The 18,331-nt window shown below is 37.6% G+C and overlaps 1 protein-coding gene across 2 annotated transcripts in view; it reads right to left on the bottom strand.

Annotated features, from left to right (window-relative positions):
• The window catches only part of STK3 (serine/threonine kinase 3), a 233,307-nt gene that overhangs the window by 60,090 nt on the left and 154,886 nt on the right, over positions 1-18,331 (bottom strand). For both annotated transcript variants that reach the window (XM_032467980.1, XM_032467979.1), the window contains one exon: positions 8,989-9,181. In XM_032467980.1, the coding sequence (XP_032323871.1) occupies positions 8,989-9,181 (193 nt within the window). The remainder of the gene's footprint in view (positions 1-8,988; positions 9,182-18,331) is intronic.

Here is an 18,331-nt window from a genome sequence, read left to right as displayed (position 1 = left end):
CAGTTTTAAGGGTCTTTTACAGGTGAAAAAGCCTATGGTAAAATGCCTATTTGGCTCCACACTCAAAATTTGGAAAATAACTCATTCCCATATTAGACATAAACATTCTCACAGAGAGTTAACAAAACTCTAAAAATCAACTGAAAAAAAAAAAAGGTGGTCTATTCCATTCGACTTTTCTGTTTGTATGACTATAACAGGGTATCATTAACCAAGATATACTTACTCATAGTTTCTTATTCAAATGTATGTGCTTATACTTCTAAATACTTCCAATTGTTTAATTTAAAACTTACTATTAACATTGAGCATATCTTTTTACATACAAAGAAAATTTAAAAAAACAATTAAAATAAATTTCAAAGGAGGACAATAGGTTAGGCTTGTTTTAAAAGTTAATGGGAGGGAGCAGCCACAATTGGACAGAAATGTGTAACGGCACGATATAAAACACTTGCCCACGGTGTGCAGCTGAGTATCTAGGGAGATGCATGCTCACAGAAGGGACAAAGAGGATGTTTCTGACTTACAATTTATTTTTTAAAAAAGAAGTAGTAGGCCTTTCAACAGGAGAGTGAAGCAGGAAATCTTAATATAGTAACCACTGTCATGTGATTGTGGTTGCTATGGCAAATACTGTTTTTTAAAAACAAACAAAATAATAACATAAAATTGACATCAATTTCTCTACTTGTAGCTGAATTCTGACCCTTACAAAATTTTTTTAAATTTTAATAATAAATTTAATGTTCAAAATTACCTCATTCCTCAATTTTGGTCCCAATTCCTTCAACTATTTGCTGCAGAACTAAAAACCCATTAGCAATAAAGAATAAAATAATCACCACTCAATCCTTTTCTGTATGTGAAATTAAAAAACAAATTGTTTTTTTTCTCCTTCATACATTCCCCAAAACATATAGAAGGAAAGTAAGTTGTATGGTATATGATACCTTTTGGAAAATATGCCAGTCCACAATTACTCACTAACTTTTCTACTTTGCACATGTCTTCTAAAGAGGTGAAAAGTCATCACGAAAATTTAAATATGTAAAGGAGTTTTTGTAATACTTTAACAAATTGTAATTTGCTTAATTTTTAATTTCTTAGCATGATTATGACAAAGAAAGTCAAATGTAGAAATGAAATTAATCATAACTTTAGCATAATGTATTTCAATATCAAAGGATTTGTGAATATTACCTAATTTGTTCTTCTAAAAACATTTTAAGATGTGGGTGTTCCACCTGATTAATGATCTTGGAAATCTGTCCTTTAATTTGTTGCCAAGAGTATAGTGAATACACATAAAAACTAGGATGTTAAAACAGAAGCTAATTGACATCAGCTTTTTCTTAACTTCATCAGACTGTACTTTGAAACAAAGGAAGATACAGACAACATGCAGAAGATCCAAAGGCTATTCATAAAAGAGATTAAAAGCTTAGAAAATAATACCTGCACAGAGGTTAAAGGGAATGAAATTGTTCAGCCAGGAAAAGTCTGAGGATACAATTTAGTAAGTATCTGAGTATAAATGAAGGATTCTTCCACAGAAAATAGTGACCAGCTGTTTTCTATCTCCAGTGAGGGCAGAATAAAAGGAAACAGTGCAATTGAAGCCCAAGGATTTTAGCTAAATAAAAGAAATCATTTCCTGTGTGAATAATGAGCATTGCAATGGCCACTGTGTGTCTACGGAAGCCCTTTCTTCAGAGGCTTTTACAAGAAAGACTGATTTTCATGTGTACAAGGAAGACTAATATTTACATGCTTGTCCCTGCTCTGTGCTGGTAAAAGAGGTATCCTACAACCAAAATACCTACGCTAACAGGCCTGAGCTGGGTCACGCGTCAAACATTCCACAGAGCATAGGCACGCTGAAGAACAGACCATATTCAGCCCACACAGATAACTCCAAACCATTGTAGCCACACCTTGGCTGGACAGCCAACACCTCTGCAGAGGAAAACAAAGCGTTTCTAACTGCCTAGTAAGATGCTGGGTATTTGTGCCCAGCTGCAAGTGAGACCTGCAGTTTACTGCTGTCACCTTTATTGCTAAGTCGTTGGCAAAATTAATTGCACAGTTAAAGAGATATATAACAATTTTTCACAAAAGAATGGTAAGCTCTCTGGAGAAGTGGAAAAGTGATCCATCTATATGCTCTCCTAACCTGGTTAATTGTTTCTTGGCACCTGAAATTCCATCCTTCGCTATTTACTCCTTTGGCTCAAAGCTTTATAGTTCTGGGGGAAAATATAAATATTTCAAGAACATAAGACACCATTAAGCATTTTTATACCTGCATATCAGATACTCTTCTGAATTAGGTTTTGGGACGAAGGAAGAAGGAAAGGATCTGAACCAGAACTGGGAGAGAAGATATTACTAAGCAAAGAATGCAATATGGAAGCTGTTGCTTGGAGCAAATGGTCTCATGCTTACAGCTGTGTCCAGGGCCATTAGATGAACTAGAGAGGGGAAAACCTAATGGTCAGTCTTCCTTTCTTGATCTCTCTCCTAAATGCTTTCTAAATCAATCTAGTACCTATTTCTAGGATGAATCCTAAAAACTTAAAAGAGAACCTAATTTGCTTTCCTTTACTGATTAAGTGAAACTACATACATGTGTGGCCCAAAATGAAATGATAAACTATGATAAATTTTAAAAATCACTATGTAACACAGGCATATACAAAGAAGGAATCTGAAAAATACATAGGCAACTAAAATTACTTAACCCAGTATTTAATAATTGATAAACAGAATTATAAAAAGTTTATATAAACAGAGAAAATAAAAGCAAAATATTCAGAAATGGGTTGTTCCTCTGCTCATGCTTCATACAGCATGGTCTCCACCCACGTTGCTGCTGGCCCGCTGTCTGCTGAGTGTGCTCTGCTGTGTCTCCACCCTCCCTACATGCAACAGGTGAGTTCTAGACACTGAGATCACAGCGAAGCTGCTTATTCCCTTGTTATAAAAAGTGATTACCAGTCCTAGCTGCACCTCATAAGTACCTGAAGAGTTTATTGTTTTGATATTTTAATTTACTTGTCAAATAGAGATGCCCAGGCCCCACGCTGGTCTGCAGAACCTGCATCTCTAAGGGGCTACTGTTAACGATGTACGCTTGTGAGGTGAGTTAAGTGGACCCAAGAGCAGGGTTTATCTTGTAAATCAAGCCTACTTCTCTAGCCTGTGGGGTCTCTTAAGATCCTGATTCTGCCTTAGAATATATTTCCCTTTTGCTCCACTTCTTGTCATTTACAATTCTCTACTGTTTCATCCAAACTTCTGTAAAAAATGTTGAGCTAGCTAGGGCTGAGGCCAGCCCTACGGCATACATGAGACCTCTTCTCATTGACAGCAGTTTATTATTTAACACTGTCGTTGGCTGAAATTCAGCAACCATTTCCATTGCCTCTGGTGACTCTCTTACTATACAGGCCAGAAAGCTCAACACCGCATTGCCCATAACACCCGAACGCTGAGTCCTAGATGATGCACTTTCTCACGACTGGGAACGCAAGAAATGAGGCAGAGACCAGGAGCCTGCAACCTCCGCTACTTCCTGTGGGCAGCACGGTCACAGAGATGTGGTTTTACAGCAGCATCCCGGTGACCAGTCACCAGCCGCACAGGTGTTAGGAGGTGGCTGTGGTCGCAGTGGTGGCTTTCTAATCCTTGGATAGCAGCAGGACTGATCTCAAACTCGTACTGAACTCAGGACTGCCAGTGGCAGCCTCGGGATTCACACCCTCCTGACTGTCGTAGTGGTAGCAGGAGTGCTGCTGTGGTGCTGGGGTCAAACCTGCAACTGCATACTGGGTCCACCACTTACTTGCTTCGAGATCTCAGACAAGTCACTTCACATTCTCAGGTCTCAGTTTCTTCAGTGGCAAATGGTAGTGACAATGCTACTTTTACAGAATCCTTGTAGGAGTCAATGAGATAATGCATGCAAGGTCCCAAGCACAATGTTTGGTCCACTCTAGACCCTCAATTAATGATAGCTGTAACCTGAGCAGATTTACCTTTTTCCTCTCTTTTCTGAAAGTAAAATTAAATTAAATTAAATTAAATTAAATGAACTCTTTCATGCTTCCATGGCACTTCCCTCATTTTCTCAGACACATCAAATTTCACAGTGGATGACAGTTCTCTCCCCTGCAAGTTATCTCACACATTGCTGATCATACTCCCAGCTGGGAGACATCAGATCAGCCGAATGCTCTCTTACCACTTCCTCATCTTGCCATTCAAGTGTCTTGTATTCATGTTTGTGCTATTCTATTCATTTTGGAGATCATTATTCTCTATATAACCCCTCTGGCTATCTTACTGGATAAAGAGAGATGCAGCAAGGTCTTGGAGGAGGCAGAGAAAGGTGTAAGCAAGAGTCTTCCCCAGGAAGGAAAAGAACAGAGCTGTCTGACGGCTCAACATCCCCATTCCCAGTCCTAGGAAGACCAGTCTCCCTCACTACACACTGGAAACAGGGCTGGGCCCGCCAGATGCTCCAACTTCCCAAGTTGTTGGAAGGACAAACTGACATCATGGGCACATGGACATTATTCTTTATTGATTACCTACTTTGTTTAAAGCTCTCTGCTAGGTACCTTATGTATTTATCTAAAGTAATCCACATTCACACACATACAAACATACATATGCAAGAGAGACAAACATACATCCCTGAAGCTCAGGGAAGATTGAGTAATACACAACTAAAAGTGGTCTGACTTTAAATCCCATGCTCCTTCTGGTACACAACATCATTTGGTCAGAAGATATTTGACGAACTCTTACTATCATCCTAGGTGTTGTATTAAGCACTCAATACAGTGGGGAATAAGCAGGCAAATACAATACAGTGTGACAACTGCTATACAGTGTAAAAGTATTAAGTGAGACGGGAGCTGACGGGAGCACCCATGCCCAACCTGGCCCAGCAGAGACAGCAACTCCTTAACTGAGACTTAAAGTATGAATATGAATGAGCCAAGGGATGAGGAATCCAAACAGAGGGACTAAGCAGTGCAAAACAGAGGGACCAGGGCTGTGCAAAAGCTCAAAGGAAAGGAAGGGCATTTTAAGAGATGAAGGATGAAGGAAGAAGGATGAAGAGGGGAGAGTGAGACACAAAAATAGAAAAGTAAGCAGAGGCCAGATCATAAACTGCCTTGTAACCCATGTTGGGCTTTAAACTAAGAGCAATGGAGAGTCACTGGGGGGTCACAAGCAGAAGAGAGAGATGATAGGATCTGAATGGAAGGTAGGGACCAAGAATAGAGACAGGGGATCAGCTAGGTAACCTTCCAAGTGAGAGACTCTGGGAACCTAACTCTGGGAACCTAACACTAGAGAAATGCAAGCAGAGATGACAATGGAGGACACAGATACCCAGATGGCAGAACTGATATTAACTCAGTGAGGGGTGAGGAAAGAGAAGTTAAGGATGCTTCTCATTTCCCTATCTTATTTCAGAGTCCATGTTTAAAATACCTATATAGCTTCTCTACATTCTCACATTATATATATACACATATACATATATATATATATATATATATATATATGTATATATAATATATATTATATATAGTGAAGTAGGAAGCCATGTCAGGTCATCTACTGAGGCAAGAGGTGTCAGGAAGAGATTAGTGAAGGTATTAAACAGCCACTTTGTAGAATGAGAAAGAGCTGAGCAGAGAAACACAGGCCTACAGGAAGGTTCTGAGAGCCCACATGGGCCTGAAGGCCATGGACTGGTGATCCTCATCTGTACAGCTGTGGACTGTCTCCTTCAGCATCAGCAGCCACAGTGAAAATGCAGAGAAGACAAACAGGCTGATTCATAGTCACAGTTTTGCCAGGAGGGGCAGAAAAGAAACAGAAGGGCAGAGGAGTTAAGCATGTAAGTAAGAAAGCAGCTAAAGCCATGAAATGTAGCCTCTCACCTAACTGAAGAGTGTGGCTTCTCCTCAGATACTAATAAGAGTTTCCCCTCAGGGCAACCGGACCCACCAATTCAGCCCCAGCTCTGCAAGACCAGAACAGTCCACCACAGAATAGAGCTGAGGAGATCTGAACAAGGTAAAAGGTCCCTTGCTGAAAAAATTACTCCTCCAGAGTCACCCACAAAGAAATAATCTCTACTACTTCATCAATTTGATCACAATGGATTCTTGACTTGGTCCAAATCTATTTCTTCAGGATTAAAAAGTCCTAAATGTTGACTTCCTGAATGACAACCAACGTGCTTATACCTACTATTAACATTCATAATTCCAACTGGTATGGACCAGTCTGGATAAAGCATGCTATGTAGGGAAGTAGAGAGCTGTGTGTGATACTGGCTAATGCCAGGGTGTGGAAGAAGTGGGTGACCAGCTGAAGCCTGGACATCACATGCGTATCGAGGCCCCAGGGAGATGAGAATGGGAGGAGTGGGAGTGCGGTGATAAAAACAATGTCACCACTGCTGAAAACAGGTTTGGAGAGTTCTTGGGACATGCCCTGAGGGTCCATGTCTTATTTTAAAAATTAAAACATTTCTTGTCATTTTTTTCCACTTCCCTTCAAAAGATCTTTTGATAATTTTGTTTCTTAGAGTCAGATCACCACACTTCTAAGAAGTAGGAAAACAGGTCTGTAATTTCTAGCTTCATGGTAAAGGAATAAAAAAGTATGTAAACATAATTTAAACTGACAAGAATATGAAATCAGGCAAATTTTTTTTGAAACTCAAATAGAAAAGATGATGGAAATCAGAATCTTCAGCACTTACTGTAACATCCTAGAGATTTTAGAAAATTAAATATACTGCTATAATCCTTTTAGGGAACAAAAATGCTAAAGACACATTAGCAAATGAGGCTTTCACTAATGTGACGTAACTTGAGAGCTCATACCAACTAATCTAAGAAGTTCTAAAGAAGATTTAGATCATGAAGAAATACAGAACTAAAACTAAAAGGACGTGGTTTCAGGGAAGGTAAGTTCTGCCTCAGTAACTTCCTTACACTCTATACTGTTGCTATAATACAGTATGACAAAACCTGGGAGCTATACCCGATTGGATTGTGTGGAACATGGAAGTTCCACATTATAAAATGACATATAAATTGTGGAAGCTTAAAATATAAAGGAAGTTGGCTCATGGGATTTAAAACTTGCTGAAGCATACAAAACAACTAACTACACAAACCACTATCTGCTCAATTTAAAAATAAACTTTCAATAAAATCTCTGTGACCAAAAAAAGTCATACTTAGGACAAAAAATTATGACATATACTGAATGATTTCTGTGGCTGTCAAAGCTAAAAGTCATTACACAAAATACGTGACAATCTGTTATCATGTATCTCTTCCTCGAAATGTAACAGTGTAACACTAATTTGATTCCATACTTATTTTTTTAAGCACCATTTATAAGGCTGATGTTCAACTATCTGACTAAAGTTTATGTAGGAAGTTCAGAAATTCTAACAATAGAACAAAGCCCTCAGTGATCTTCTAATTGGTCTGTCAAGAATCATAAAGTTTGACTACAAGAATTTTACCAGCTGTGGAAAAATGATCCTATCTGCTGATGGGAAGTTTGTTGTAAACTGTCTTACCTGTCTTTTCAATCTATAGGGCATATGACTTGTACCCTAACGCTAGGGGCTTTGGAGGCCACAAGACCATCCAATGCAGTTGGATAAGCATGTTATGGACACAGAAGCCCTGTTCTAGTAAGATGCCCAGCTAGGAATCCACACCTTAGGCTGCCTTCCAGGGCAAAGGCTTAGGACCCCCATCAGTCCTGGGAGATTAAAAAAAAATTCACATCACTCTCCCCCTTCCCACCCAGGATCAGCTATGTGGCAATCTGTTTTCATTTTGTGCCTCATGACCCCCTCTTTCAAAGTCTACAGGCAGAACGGGCGATGTGTACTAAGAAAGGTGAAGAAAGCAACGGCAGTGAGCCAAACGACTTACCAAGCAGCCTCATAGAGGGAGCAGCAGAAAGGAAAAGGCGGGCAAAAAGAAAGCAGAAACGTCAGAGAGGAAGTTCCTACCGATATCCATTTTACAATATCAGCAAATTGCTTGAATATTTATAACTTTCTAGGCTCCACAATGCAAGAAATCGCGTCTTACTGCTTTTGTGACGTTTAGAAGTCCTGTGAAGTGGAAAACAGCCTAGTGCGTAGACTTTGACATTAACCACACAGGACTAGGGTGGAGGGGGTAGAAAAGAGTCCGCAGGTGTCAAGAGGTAATTAATCTGCTTTTGCCTATAACGAAGAAGTCACAATGTCCTACACTGTTAACTGCAATCTTAAAAGCCATATTTATAAAAAAGAAAAGTAAAGTAAAAAAAGAAATGCTAGCCTGTGAGAGTATCTCTATCTTCATCACTTTGTAAGCAGCGGAGATCTTAATCTTTGTTTTAGCCCTGCAGCGCCCCTGGCACTGTGCCTCGCACGTGACAAGCAGCAGTAATTATTCACTGAACTGATTTTTCTGCATGAGTATCTCTGTGTCTCAATTCTTCTTTCTGATGTTTCTTCTTTTCCCACTTTAGCCCTTATTTCTCCTCTTAGCTTGTTCCCCTCTGTCACTGTAGCTTAACTGATGCTGTATTTATTGCAATAGAATTTTAGGTTCACTTTTTTAATTGGAAAAGCAAATGTTAGGAACACCATCTTTTAATCTCAAAAATGCTTCACAAATTAAATTATGGGTTAGCATCCTTGAACAGGAAAAAAAATTCCATAATCCTAAGATAAAGATATGTTGCTTTTTGCAATGTTAAAAGGATTTTTAAAAAATTATTTCTGCCATATTCCTTTCACTGTCAAGAAAAGCCAAGAAACAAAAATTTCCACAACTCAACTGGCTACAAAAAGTAACACATGACTATCCTGGCTGCTACAGAAGTATACTTTCAAAATGGAAAATTAATATTCAATGGGAAAAAGCCACATACTTTTCATAGTTCCATCTTCTTCTTCCTCGTCCTCACTGTTTATAACCATGGTCCCCAGGTCAGATTCTAACATTGTGCTATTATGTTCAATCATGGTCTGGGCTCCTTCACTCATCGTGCTGGTGGCCCTCATTGTGCCCACACTTTCTGAGCTAGTCTTCACCATGGTGTGGGAATCCAGCTCATCTTCATCCTGCAAGCAAAACACTGCAATGAAGGGAGACTTTTCTAACACAGCTGGATACCTACCTTCTTAACAACAGTACAAGCATATTACACTTTTAATAATGAAAAATACTACTGTTACTACTAATTTTAATATAAGGACACACATACAAAAGTTATCATAAGAGCCAAAGTCATCCAAAATAACCTAAAGATTTAGGTAATTAAAGCTCAAGCAACAGGAATTGTTTGATGAAACAGAAGGCTTCTAGTTGTTTTTAAAATAAGGATTAAGGTTGGTAGATTATCCACAAGAATACAGTGACAAAATAAACAAAAGACAGTACATTAAAGGTAGAACATGTCGGTACTACTATAACCACCTTAATAATGTTTATAATTTTGTGCAAAAGTCATTAGTTTTTCAAAAATTGTTTAAAATATACAGAACATAAAATTTACTGTTTTAATAATTTTTCAGTGCATAATTCTTTAGCATTAAGGGCATTCACAGTATTGTACAATCATCACCAACATCCATTTCCAGAACTTTTTCATTATCTCAAACAGAAATTTTATGCCCTTTAAAAAATAACTCCTCATTCTTCCCTTCCCAGAATTCCTGGTAACCTCTATTCTACTTTCTGTCACTACGAATTCTATTCTAGGTCCCTCATATAAGTAGAATCATGCAATATCTGCCTTTCTGTGTCTGGCTTATTTCACTAAGCATAATGTTTTCAAGGTTCATCCAAGTTGTACCCAATGTCAGAATTTCATTCCTTTTTAAGACTGAATAATATGGTGTGCATCTCACTGTATGTTTACCCAATCATTTGCTGATGGACATTAAGGTGAGTATACCTTTTGGTTATTAAGAATAATACTCTGCGCACTGACGTACAAGTATCTACAGTTAGGTGGTCCCTGACGTACGACGGTTTGACAGGATTTTCCGACTTTACAGAGGTACGATTTTGAACCTTCCCCAGGCTAGCACTATGTGGTACGGTACTCCTGTGATGCTGGGCACTGGAGCAAGCTGCAGCTCCCAGTCAGCCACGTGATCAGGGAGGTAAACAATCAGTACATTCACAACCATTCTGTACCTATATAGCCACCCTGTGTTTCACTTTCAGTACAGCATCCAATGCATTATGTGAGATTTCACACTTTATTATGAAGTATGCTTTGCGTTAAGTTATCTTGCCAAACTGCAGGCTAATTCAAGTGTTCTGAGCACACTTAAGGTAGGCTAGACTGAGTTATGTTGTTTGATAGGTTAGGTGTATTAAATGCATTTTTGACTTCCAATATTTTCAACTAACAACGAGTTTATCAGGACATAATCCCATCATAAATTGAGGAAGATCTGTATTTGATGTCCTGCTTTCAATTATACCCAGAGGTACAATTCTGCATCATACGGCAGTTCTATTCCTAATTTCTTGAGAAACCACCAAATTGGTTTCCACGTTGGCTACACCACTTTATACTCCCACCAGCAGTGCATAAGGTTCCAATTTCTTCACATCCTGACGCTTGCTATTTTTTTTTTTTTGATAACAGACATCCTAATGGATATGTGGTATCTTACTGTGGTTTAATTTGCATTTCCCTAATAACTAGTAATGTTGAGCATCTTTTCATGTGTTTATTGGCCATTTGTATACCTTCCTTGGAGAAATGTCTACTCAAGTTCTTTGCCCATTTTTCTTGTAGGTTGTTTTTTGTTGTTGTTGAGTTGTAGAAGTTCATTATATATTCTGGATATTGATCCCCTACAGGTATATGATCTTCAAATATTTCTCCCCATTCTGTAAGTTGTCTTTTCACTCTTTTGATAGTTCCTTTGATGTACAAAAGGTTTTCATTTTGATGAAGTCTAATTTATGTATTTTTCCTTTTGTTGCCTATGCTTTTGTTGTCATATCCTAGCTATTAGCTTTTAAATGTAAATTTACAGCAGAATCAAGTCAGTAATATTAAGTACGAACCAAAAAAAAAAATGCTTTTTAGAATGTTCACCAAGAGAGAAACTGGAACAGGGCCATAAAAATAAACTAACAAATTCTGTTTGAGAAACCAAACAATCTGCTATTTGGAAAAATTTCATCATGCACTGAAATTCATTTATAGCTATTCCACTTCAAGTAGAAACAAACAAAACCTAAGTTCTGACAGAGGTCAAAATGCAGCTATGGAAAAGAGGAGCATCCATATTGTTCTGAGCTGTCTGACTGCCCTCCTCTTCCTAAACCCACATGATAAATTCAGCATTAGATCCCGAAGTCCTCTGCTCTTCTTTCATGAGCCTCTCTTCTTTCAGAAGATTTCTTCATTCTTACGCCTTCAACTATCTAATATGTTGAGGATTCCCAAATCCTAAAATCTTCATGACTTTACTTACTACTGAAACACTTAATGATGTTTAAAATTCAACATTCTCAAACCAGGTATCATTTCATCCACCTCCTTGGCTCCTCCTGTCTGATCATCAACAACCACCATTACAAAGCATGGGCACCTCCACTAGCTACCCAAGAGTAAAGCTTCAGTGTCTTCTCAGGTTTTTCCTCTCTTTCATTCCCTGTACACAATCAGTCAACAAGTTCTTCTTCAAAAAATTCTCTCTCGGCTCAGTTCTTCCTTTCCATTTCCACTGCTATTGAGTAAATTCCTCCTTACCTCATGTCCGGGTTACTGCAGAAGGAGCACCCTGACCTTCTACACTTAAACAGATATTAGTTCAAATCCTGGCTCAAATCACTTATTAGACTTAAGTCCTTTAGGGAAGCTATTTAAACTCTCTGAACTTAAGGTTCTTTCATCGGTGTTACAATGATTAAATGAGAAAAGTTATGTAAAATGCCTACAAGCTACTAGGAACAAGGCAGTTTCACGCCTTCTTCAAAGTGCACATACTACACTGATCTTTCCTGAATACTATTTGTATCATAATACTCCTGCTGAACAATCTACAATGGCTCCCAGTTCTTGCCTGCATTAAAAGCCAAACAAAGCTGCCTAAATTTTAATGTCCGCTATCTTATTTTATATGGCCAGCCCTATCTTCCCATTGTTCACATATACTCCACTATAGTCAAGCTGATCTTGACTGAGTCTCCAGCTATGCTCATTAAGACGTCATCTTTGCTCACATCTTATTCTCTACCCAGCAAGCTCTTTCCTCTCCAATCCATTTGGACTAAATCCTACCTAGTCCCAGATTAAGTTATCTACTAACTTCATGGCTACTTCAGTCTTTATTAAGGCTCTTCCCAACTTCTAGAATTTATAATCTGCATTACACACTTTTGAATTTAAATTCATGAATCACATTGTAACTATTTTGTAAAATCTTTCATAAATGTAAGTACCTATGGATAAGAATGCCATATAGCACAACTGAATCTACTCAAGTGTTTCACTGAGTATTCCACACACAGTAAGCATTCAATATATATTTACACTTTCAAATAATTATAAAATCACGGACCTTTAATAATTCAACTTCTTATATTTTATAGAAAAAATTGAGGTCTTCAGATAGTAAGAGCCTTCCCAAAGGTCACACACCTACTCAAAAGTAAAGCTGGGACTCAGAAAGTAGTTCCTTTATTTCTTAATCCATTATTCTACCAAATACATGCACCCTGCTAACATTTAATTTCTGATCTACAAATGCTTAAGTTAGAGGTACAGGTTTACAATTTTAACAGCTTATGTCACCAGCTCCTATGCCCAAAGAGTCCCATATGAATTATTTGGTCTATCCTAGACAAAGCCACTATCTTCTCTCTGACTACTAAACAGCCTCCTAACAGTTTTCACTGTTTCCACTCTTGGCCCTTTTAGTCTCCCACACAACAGGCAGATTGATTCTTTCAAAAGACAAATCACATTATGTTACTCTCCTGCTCAAAACCCTGCATTTGGCCTCCCATCACACTTGCAATAAAATCCAAAATCTTTATCATGGCCAAATGTGATCTGGCCCAGTTATATCTGCCAACCCCATCTCGTATCACATTCCTTCTCACTCACCAAGTTCCAGCCATGCTGGCCTCCTCTGCTGTTTCTTGAGCATTCTAAGCATCCTCCTCGAGCCTTTAAATTGGCTGATCTCTCAGCCTGGAATGCTTCGCCCTAAGACAGCTTTATTCTTTGCTTAACTTAGGTCTTCACTTAGATGTTACCGCCTTAGAGTTTTTCTGACCACCAATCTAAAATCAAAGTCCCCATCAATCTTTTATTCTTCTGTACTCTTCATAGTCTGTATCTGGCTTTTCTATCATTAGAATACAAGTTTGATGAAAGTAAAGACGACTTCTTTTTCACTGATGAGTCCCCAGTGCTTAGAACCTGAATATAGTAGGTACTTGATAAAAACTTATTTAATGAATGAAGCGACTTCTATTTTTACTTATTAACTCATTCAATATTTATTGTAAATTTATATGTCAAGGAGTGGACCAGGCAGTAAAAACACACAGATGAGTAAGAAACAGTTTTGCTCCATTTTTGTTTTTTTTAAGGAGTCTGAGGTCTAAGAGAAATTGTCTGACATGTGAACAATGAACAAACAAACAAACAAACAAATAAAGGCAATTTGCTAAGTGCTATAAGAAAGGTGTTGGCAAAGTACAATGGGAGTACCAAAAGTAGAGCCTCTAACTCTACCTCTCTCAAATGAAAGCCTCACAGAGGACACTGTCCTTAAATTAGGTCTTCAAGGATGAGAAGACTACATATTTAGTATATAGACATAAATTTGGGGGGTGCTTTACAACTTTTTTTTGGAACATAAGTACACTTAGATATCCTCTCTCAGCTAAGACACCCTGAGACTGCCACAGCTTATACCGTGCTTATTATACTGATCATACACCTATTACAGAACACTGAAACTGCACACTTGTCCAAATTTCCCATAGGATTCTAAATTCTGTAAGGGCAGTAACCAGATCTCATTAGCAGTTATATTCCTGACATGCAGTACAAAACCTTGTTCTCATTACATAATCTATTAAGTTAATGTTAAAGTTCTCATTATGAGGTAGTGCCAAAGCACAAAACGTTATGTTGTGTAAGGTTCTAGTGCAGAACTTTATTTAAACCATCATAATTATTTAAAACATGGAATGGTTATTGAGAAGCTTAGGGAGGGAAAATAATGTTATTACCTAGAATTATTCAGTTGCTCATTTATCAAATAATGATGAGAACAGTTATTATCAATGAGTTAGAAGCACTCAGGACTCAGGACTTTTTGCAGGCCACTCCTATTTAATGCTTTTATTAATCCTGTGAGAAATTATTATCCTCATTGTATAAATGACAAACCTGAAGTTCAAATGGGTTTAATAATTTGTCTATTATCATACAACAAATATGTGGAGGAGCAAGGATTCTAAAGTCCAATATCTAACTTCCAATTGTGTAAGGCTTTTAAATTATTTACAGCATTTGTCAAGTCTACCTTAATTTGTATTACAGGTTAGCTGGAGAATGTTTCATCATTTGCTAAATGAAAAGATTGAAAAAAATTACATACCCATAAGTGAACTAATTTTCACTTGATCAAAAGGCTAAAAAAAAAGTTGGCATTTACTCTTTCCAGCAATAAACCCCCCTGAAGAGAAAAGAAAAAAGTTGATTTTCTATCAGTTCTCTTTAAAAACCTACTGCTAGTTTAGTATTTTATTGCGGTTGCAACCAGTTAATTCCCAAAACACTACATCTATTTTTATATGTGTGAGTCATTTATCTCTTATCCTTCTAAGAGCTAATGCTGTGACCATTTAACTTAACAAGAAACACAGCATCTAGCTGGTCTAAAATAACACTTTTAATCTTCCTATTTTCTTTATTAGAGTTGAATCTATGAAGAGATAATGAAGCTTGCACGTCTGGATTCACACAATTGGCTTAGATAATCTATAAAATTATAAAAACACTGAATCAATTTTGGAAGGGATCACTTTTACTGCATATTATTTTCACCTCCATAGTTACTTTGCTAAAGGATGCTAAACTGATTTACAAAAGGACAGTAGAAAAAAAAAAGTCATGAAAAATACAGAGAGCACTCAATTCACTAATGAGAGGGAGGCACCCAAACAGTAACTAATGAAGTACAGATGGAATGAGAAATAGTTTATAAGAAATTAGAAAACTCAAACACTAATAATTTGGTGATGGTGTTGAAAACTTTTCAGCAACACATTTTGCTTTTTAAAATCATTAATTCAAATTATTCTTGATATTTTAGATTACTGTTAAATTTCATTTGATACTTTTAACATTTTCATAATGAAATAGTTATTTATAATGTTCTTCCAAAGTTATACTTCATTTATATGTACTCTGTTATTCCTTACGAAAGAAAAGCACAAGAAAAACATGTTGATACTTTATAGAAAGAGCTCTGCAGAGCAGATGCTTCCCCACTGCAGAAAGCAGCCAATCCCAGTAAGGAATACAACAGCATTTTCAATCAGTGGTCATCATGTGCCAGGAATGCAAAACAGAGTACTGATGATAATCCAGGTTATGAATCATAAGATCCACATGGAATACAAATATTTGAAAACATTATTAGGAAATCCTACTCCACTGCTAAGACAGATTTATGCTATAGCAGTCTAAGAAATAATCAGTCTTTGCTCTAGGTATCTTTACATTTGCAATATCTGCTACCTTAAAGGATTTTCTAAATACTCAGCTACTATTTGATTGACTTTAACGATATTTACACAAATGATTTTAGAAACCATTTGTCATTTGTAACATGCAGGAGATAGACTATTCTTATATAAACAGGTGTCTTTCTGATTGGAAATATCCTAATTATTTAATTTCTCTTCTTGAAATGATATTAAGCACTTCTTTATTGCCTATACAATTCTACAACAGTACATTATCAGTAGAGAGCAGTGATCTTAATGGTACTGATTCAACTAGACCTTTCTGTTGAGTGTGCATTCTGCTACAGCACGGAAAAAATTTATTTTTCAGGAAAAAAATAAATGTGTAAGACATAAGTGAACCAATTATACAAAAAGTTGCACTATTATAGTGGTCTAGATATCTGTGAAAGCTTTTACAGGTGCTAAGCAGGAGCATCACTGACAGCAAACAGTAATTTAGCAAACATATGACAAATACAACACCGAACTTTCAAGGGAAATCTCTAAGACCCCCCAGAAAGACCTAGGAACCACAGTGAGAGTAAGATAAATCTGACTTTTTGCTGCCTTAGGGGCATGTGATGACGGGGGTGGGATGATTATGGGGGTATTAATTTTCATGGATAAACAGTCTTTGTATTCTCTCCAAAGTAGAACTGAAAACCCTACATCATGAGAATCTTGAAGGTCTACATCCTCAGCGAAAGGACACACAAGAAAAAACATACAGGTAAAGGAGATCACACACAAACTTGTGTGCTTCACCTGGCCTGTGGGTAAAGATGGGGAGTGGATGGTGAGGGGTTTTCCCTTTAGAATGTACAGACACGGTTTGGGCTTTCTGACATCACCCATGTGGTCTAGGGAACCCCATGCTAAGAAATTAACTGAATGTAGTCTCAGTACAGAAGTGCTCTGATGTCTGATAAAAACAAATAAAAATCCACCCTAAAGGGACTTATGCTCAACTTTCAACCCAGAACTCACATCATTCTCACAGATAAAATTCAGTTAAACTTAAGCTTACAATCCAAGAGACAAACAATGAATAAACAAGTTGCTGAGGTGGGTGGGGAAAAAAAAAGAATTAAGACTGATTTGCTCCTTTGAATTAAGTTAGTTTTCTTAGAAAGATCCAGCTAGGACAAAAATTAGGAAAGAGTAGACAGGAGCATTCTAGGTTGGAAAAAGCAAGCACAAAGGTAGAAATACTATGGCTAGAAGGGACAGCATTAAGTGAATCTGACTGCATTAAGGGATGGCTACAGGTTAGAGTGCTTTAAACACTGGGAGCCAGCATAAGCTGCTGGGTAGAGGAGTGACAGGGATCCTGAAAAATCCTGGAGAAGAAGGAAACGAGAAAGAGAGACTGGAATCACAAGGTTATTACTGAAATCTAGATTTGAGGTAATTAGAGCCTGCACTGAAAAGGTCCTACAGAAATAGAAACAACAAGTTGAATCTGAAAAAATAAAAAAGAACTGACATATCCTGGAACCTTTCTGGATATCAAATACAACAGATCAAAAATAACTACAATATTCTGGACCTAAAAGAGGTCAAACTGACTCTAGAGAGAAAATTGCAAAAGATTCTAATTTGAATAGATGAAAATAGAAAACAAAATAGATAATACCAGTTATTTGTAACCCAAAAATGACTTGTCACTTCAGCACATGATAAAGGCACTGAAATCTAATGATTAACTTATGGTGAAAGAGTGAACTAAGAAATCAACGAGGCACGTGTAGTGCAATCTCAAGGAAATGAGCACAAAACTGGGGAAAACTGTGGCAGGGATCTTTTACTTGTCTCCCCATGCAGGACTAAATCAGGGGCTGGTGGTGTGCTTTCATGCTAACCCATGTCAGTAAATACATTTTAATCATTACCTGAGTTAGAAAAGGCAAAGATCAAGGGGAACTACTGTACGTTTTCTTGTAAACTAAAACCACTCCCTACTACAGCAAGGTGAAACTACTAATGTGACCCAACAGGGCGTTCATTATCTTTAAATTCCACTCCCAAGCACAGTAAAGGATAGCACTTACCCACTGTCTCTGTTATCAACACACCTGCAGTGTCTACTGTGTCTGTGTTACAAGTGAAATAGCCCCGAGTAGGGTCAGCTGGTTAACTCTGGTCTCCTTCAGTGCCATATAACCCAACTGAGCTAAGAACTACTGAGAAAACATCAGAAATACTCCCCTTCAAAGAGCTGCCCTTAAGCACTGCTCCAATGTCTGACAGGGTGAAAAAAGTAGTAATTTATAAATTTCTAAGATTTGTGGTATCTGAAAATCTGTATAGTGAACTTTCTTCCCGTTGCTGTAAGTAGGTGGTCCTTCTATCTCACTGCAAAGGCAGCATAAGAGCTTATACAGCTGCTGTCTCTGACATACCTGTCTTTAACAAACAGAAACGTCTGCCTTCATGGATTCTAACTTTTCACATGTTCACAGGCATGTTTCAAAGTTACATCAAAG

Source organism: Camelus ferus, chromosome 25 (assembly GCF_009834535.1).
Source record: "Camelus ferus isolate YT-003-E chromosome 25, BCGSAC_Cfer_1.0, whole genome shotgun sequence".
NCBI classification, from domain to species: domain Eukaryota; kingdom Metazoa; phylum Chordata; class Mammalia; order Artiodactyla; family Camelidae; genus Camelus; species Camelus ferus.
The sequence above is the reverse complement of the archived record's forward strand: the minus strand, read 5'-3'. Positions and strand labels throughout refer to the sequence as shown.